Consider the following 6,000-nt stretch of genomic DNA (forward strand, 5'->3'; position numbering starts at 1 on the left):
TGATTTTATAAGTCATCTTAGGATTGTAGCACTGGATATCACACGGCCATATGTTAAGGTTCACGTCACTGAAACTGAGAAATTAGTGCCTGAGCGCTCTCTAAGGTTAATTAGGTAACTCCCTGAGCGCTCCTTACGGGCTGATCGGAACGTGTAATTGTCTTTCTCACTGTGCTTCTAAGAGAGTTCAGCCTAGTGGAAATATTGTGCCTCGATTCTTCCCACAAAGCAATCATTTGAGTCCTATCAAAATCTGACAACTCGTTTCTCGGCATGCTACACGATTCTTGCACGATTCAGATACTAGTGCCAATTACAAGTAACCAATATAAAAGTACAATTTTTACAGCAAGACAGTTTCAAAGAACCACACTTTTTTTAATTCCATAATTTCTTTCACTTGTAAACAAGTGTTGTTTTCACCAATAAAACAATTTTGTATATATAAAAATATGTAGTAATTACAGGGGGGCTGCAAGACTTTTAAAAGTGAGTGTATTTGACATAATTGCAGCAGATGTTTCCAGAGGCACTCAGAGTATTGCACAACTGACTTTCCTAGGCACCAAATAAATATCCGAGGAAACGCTACATTCCTACCGCTTATGTTGGATACAACACAAGGACACCTTCAAGCAATAGCTTACTAAACATCGGTACTAATTGAGCAGAAGTTAGCCGACTTCGAGGAGCAGCTAGAGAGGAGTGGATGCTAACGCAATCACACATGCATTAACTTGTTTGGAGTTAGAGACTCAAATGAAGGTTGATTTGTCAACATTTCAGTTCGAGGTCATAAGGACAATCATTGACATTTTGGAAAAGTTGGTTGCGATATTCAACGAATCCTGTTCCATTTACCGTTTATCCTTGTCTGATTTGTTGTCACTTTCTGTATAATTCCATGGTTACCGGAGTTTTTAATAATCCCGAAACAACAGGTATTTAAGTAATGTTAATTAGGCTTACAGATTACCTTCAAAAATATTATTGCCGTCTTTCTGATATAGTTTTTTGGCAATTTCTCAGTTTTTAATAACCATTAATTTTTATCACTCTTCTTTCTGTTCTCCTAAAAGACTGCATACCAGTAACACCTCCAGAGGATCGACGTAAATTTTGAATCACACTGTATTTAGCTCATCCTCAGAAAAGGGTAGTCTTCAGTCAAAAAGTGTCAGCCAAGAAAATGGTCAGCACTTTGGGAGGTTTTAAAGTGAAGCTCTAAATAGGTTAGTTTATTTAATTGTAAATCACACGAAATGACCTATTTCGTTCCCAAGGGCTAGGCATTGGCATTTAGAATATGAAAATGTAAACCGAGTTCAAAAATGTTTTTCTTTTGCGTGAATGCGTGAATAAAATGTCAACCGGGAACCGATATTGTATTTGCAAGCTAACGCAAAATTACTAACTTTTATTTCTAAGTTAATTTCTGAAAACGATACAGTCTATTTAATAAGTTGAAGGTTTTTAGTAACAGTAAGTTTGCTTTATTTTCCACTTGTGAACTCAGGGCTTATTGCAGAGCTCTGAGCAGACAACTATTGATTAAACTTACATAAGAAAAATAGCACTTTTTTTAATTCTTTTTTTAAATTTTAAAATTATGCAATAGATATAAATAATTTATCTATTTAGATTATTTAAAACAATATTGACTGTTGGGTGTCATTAAATATAAAAGCTTTAGAGCTTGAACCCTTTATAACGCATTGAATAATTCGTGTAGAAAACGAAAGATTGTACTGAAGGTTTGCTCTTTTCAAGTACAATAAATATATGCTTTCTGTAGGTCAACCCAACTTGCAAGGTGACTTACCTTCCTCTGATTCTTCGAGTACACAAAGTCGTACACAAAACTAACACCAAGGACTGTAATTCCCGTCTCTTTACTAAGCATTGCACACACGGCTAAAACTAAACACACTAACATGTCCGACCACATCCTAATGAATGTCAACCAACAACACCACTTTGAAGGCAAAATATGCAAACTTTCGGCCGTATCTGGGCAGCTTATGTGGCTTTTCGTGTTCAGCTTTTCTTCCCTATACTGAACAGAAGCTTTGTGTTTGGGCCAGTTGCAACTTGTCACGCTTTTTTGAAGCGCAGTGGCTATTTTTTCATATTTTTTTTGGCTGCACTTCGTATATGAAATTATATGATTGCAGGACTGTGTGCAGCACGTTGAGTCTCTATGGTTTACGTGTGAGAAGTAGGCAAGTAGAGACAAGAAGAATATGTTGCATGCGAGAAGATCAGCTCTGCCTGAAATTCAAATAAATTTCTGTAAATTACGTTGCTTTTAAGCTTAACTAGATAGAGATAGAGGTATAAATTTGCAATTTACCTGTGAAAACATCTACAGTTGATGTCAATTTAATTTTAATTACATTTAATTGCACGGCTCGTAAAATATGACAGAGTTTCACAACATTTTATTTCATCTGGATGCAGTAAGAATTTAGTTTTTTTTGCTAGCTACATTACTGACAAAATATTTTCTTACCGACAACGCTAGCTACAGCTTCAGTATGGACAGGATGAACGGCAAAGAGAGCTCCAGTAATTAAAGAACCGATACGAGTCCTGTTCTTTGGCAATACGTTTTTGGCAACTCTTATGAGCAGGTATGTTGCGGAGCAATGTAGAGCCACATTGACCAAATGATAACCCCATGGGTCAAATGCGCCTAATAGGAAATTTAGGCGAAAAGTGAATACACTTAGTGGCCTATATGAACCATGTGATCCACTATCTGTAAGCGGTGTTCCCCAATAATCATTTTCAAAAAGCTGCAGCCATGGTGTTTTAGGTAGAATGTCTGGGTTGGTCAATATGGCACGACTGTAACAAAATGTAGGAATCAATATAGATCTAGACCTAAATGTTTAAACCATCAATCGAAAACACGTATTTAGGTGCTCAATTGCCTTTCGTACTAAAACAAAATATTTGACTCAGCACTCTTTAATTTACACTTATTGTGTATGTTGAAACGAAGTGAGTTTGTTGCAAACAGAATATATCACATGTTATGTTGTTATGACATTTGTTACAAGCTGCGCTTCGGACTTAAAGTAATCTCTTATTTGGTCTTGGGTTCAATAGTTGAAACGTAATTGATGTTGGATCAACATGGATGTTTGGAGTAGTTGTACATTGATGGCTAGTATAGCTCGCAGTTATGCAGTTGTATGTTTTCCGCTTTACAAGAATTAATTTATGTTTAAAAGATTACTTGGAAAATTTCGGACCCAAAGCGTCTAAGTTTCTAAAAAATAATATAACCAATTTTAATTCTCACATTTTCTAAGCACGATGTTGTGCTTGAACATAAATTAGGAAAGAAATAAATTCGTTTAATGGCTTAAACTCCGTTTCAGGCCTTCTGGTATCTATTTTTTGAACCCCTATAAAACCATCTTAACTAAGACATAAATTTACCAATCTTTAAATTTTCCTTTTCGAGTTTCTGAATTTCCAAAGGAATTAAATCAAAACAACTTTTATATTCAATTCTAAAACTCTAACAGCAAAAACGGCAAAGTTAAAGGTATATTTAAGCAGCTTGCAGACGGCAATGTTATTCCTATTTATAAATTAAATTAGGCAAATTAAACATCTTATATAATATAATATTTTTGTTTTGCTGCAAGTTCTTCTGCTTCTTTGTATATAACAAATAACTCGTAAATTTTCATAATATGCATACCTTTTCATATATCCGATGCTGTTGGGACTACCAGCAATGTTCATTATTTCGGTCTTGAAATTTCTAAATATTTTACACTGGTCTTCCCAAACGCGGTATAATGATTAGAAAAAATTTCAGAAAAGTCGCGATATTTTGTATTGATCAAGCATGACAGTCTAATTTAAAACCAAGCACAAACGAAACAAATTTATTGTATTAATCCAAAGTACCTTTTCCTATGTTCTTCCCGGGCAAAAAGTCGACGTTTTACCGTATGCCGGTTATTTCTGCTATTTGTCTGCAACCTAATTTAAATGGAAATGCGAGAACTGTAAATAAGATTTGTTAGGATCATTTTTTGCGGCAGGGAGATGAACATTTTAAGATGTCTCGCACGTTTAGGAACAACACAGAGTTTCCGATGCCATAAGAGCTTTACAAATTACAAGAAGGGTGAACTCAATTTATCAAGTAAATAATGAAAATTTAGCGAAGAGACGCTGTAAATCAAAGTGATTCGTCGAAGTAAGAAAAATAGTGGATTTTCTATTGTTTTATTATCAAATTGAAGAACTTCGGATACGTTTTGAAAAAGATTGCCTCCAAGTCATAACAACTCATTTTTCTCTTTAGTTTGCTAATGGAATATTTTCTACTATACTGGTTTATTACGTTTGATAACAGGATGATAACAGGTTGATAATGAAGACTAAATTCAAGCATTATCATAGTATATAAAGTCAAGATAAATTTATGAATATTTATTTCAATTTTGCCCCGAGGCATATAAAAGGGCCATTAACCCATTTCGATCTTCTTCTGGTCATAAGTACCGAATTTATATTTTTCTCTGGCTGTCAAATCTCAATTACCAGTCTCAGTACTGTTTGTTCTTTTGTTTGTATAGGGTGATCCAGACTTAACGCCCAAAGTCTAGTGTACCAGAACCAGAAACTTATAATTAAACTAGAAGCCTATGGTCTCAAATGTGATGCTGTAAGGTACACTTTCAGCAATAAGAAAAAAATTATTGTTTAGCAATGGCATAATGACGTCACCGGCAACTTTTCCCCAGAAATATACCGATATTTTTGCACACCTACACACATCTTTTTCTTTAAATAAATATTATCTGCCTATTTTGGCTTAAGAGTTATAAGCCTTCAAACAGGAAAAAATTACTCGTCCAAGAAACCACACGAACGGGATTTAAATTAGACCTTTATTTGAACCTTTCATGTACGAAGGATTCTTTGATAGCGCAGGGTATTTAAAATTTCCGCGTGAACAATTGTCACTTTTGCTCGAAATTTTTTTACTGCAGCTACGTGCTAACATGTGGTTCCAGCAGGACGGAGCTACCCCGCATAAGACACAATTTATGCGGGAATACTTAAACATGCATTTTGCAGATCGGTGGATGGGAAATAATGGACCAATGCAATAACCACCTAAGTCCCCAATACTGGCGACACCTTTAGATAATTATTTACGGAATACTCGAAATCATTGTTTTTATTCGAATGAAGAAAAAACTTTGATTTTTCGATCAGAAGTGATTATTATAAAGAAGCACATTTCTTTGCTGTTTATTTGTTTCACTTTTACACACGGACTTTCACGCACGTGTACACCACAGCAAATGTAACAGATTGAACTTGTCATTGTCATTTTATATTTTTATTTTTTTTTTTTTGGTTAAAAAGTATCCGACATGCATTTTTAATTAATTACATAAGTTTATCTACAACTATTCATCATAAAAAAATTCCGAACGTCAAAATTCCTGACGGATTGACACTCGAGACGAAGTCGAAGTCCACAAACGCCGTCGTGGTTCGAAATTATAGAACTCCTTCAACAAGCGTAGATCACCCAAAACCAAAAATTAAAGCAGCATGTGCAAACATTTTAAGAGGGGTGTTGGAAAAGTTACCTTACAGGAAGGCAGAAAAAGATTGAGAATATATATTAAAGTTGAAGGAGGTAAAAGAGAAAATCGATTTTAGAAACCATCAAGTTATATTTCAAATAATTTCTGAACTTGTTTTTGAAGTTTTTGCTTATAACTATGTAATCTATTAGTGCTCTGCCGATTTGGTATTATATATTTTATTATTGCTGCCTTTACACTAAGAATATCTGACACTCTTTTGGTTTTCAGCTGGCGTTGACCAGCCGAGTTAGAGGGAGAATTAATATACCTGGAAAGGGCCTTTGGTTGGAATGGATCGACTAAGAAAGATTTCAATAGAGCAATTCGACCAAAAAACAGTGAAGATCGCTCGGAGACAACAGAG

The 6,000-nt window shown here is 34.9% G+C and overlaps 1 protein-coding gene across 1 annotated transcript in view; it reads right to left on the reverse strand.

The window, feature by feature from the left end:
• The window catches only part of LOC109545939 (protein O-mannosyl-transferase TMTC2), a 365,218-nt gene that overhangs the window by 322,424 nt on the left and 36,794 nt on the right, over positions 1-6,000 (reverse strand). Inside the window, exons 2-3 of the mRNA XM_048661437.1 lie at positions 2,513-2,850; positions 1,823-2,271 (exon numbers count right to left, since the gene is read on the reverse strand). Of these exons, the coding sequence (XP_048517394.1) occupies positions 1,823-2,271; positions 2,513-2,850 (787 nt within the window). The remainder of the gene's footprint in view (positions 1-1,822; positions 2,272-2,512; positions 2,851-6,000) is intronic.

This window comes from Dendroctonus ponderosae, unplaced genomic scaffold (genome assembly GCF_020466585.1).
Source record: "Dendroctonus ponderosae isolate FM_Combo_2020 unplaced genomic scaffold, Dpon_F_20191213v2 Dpon_F_20191213_1, whole genome shotgun sequence".
In the NCBI taxonomy this organism is placed as follows: domain Eukaryota; kingdom Metazoa; phylum Arthropoda; class Insecta; order Coleoptera; family Curculionidae; genus Dendroctonus; species Dendroctonus ponderosae.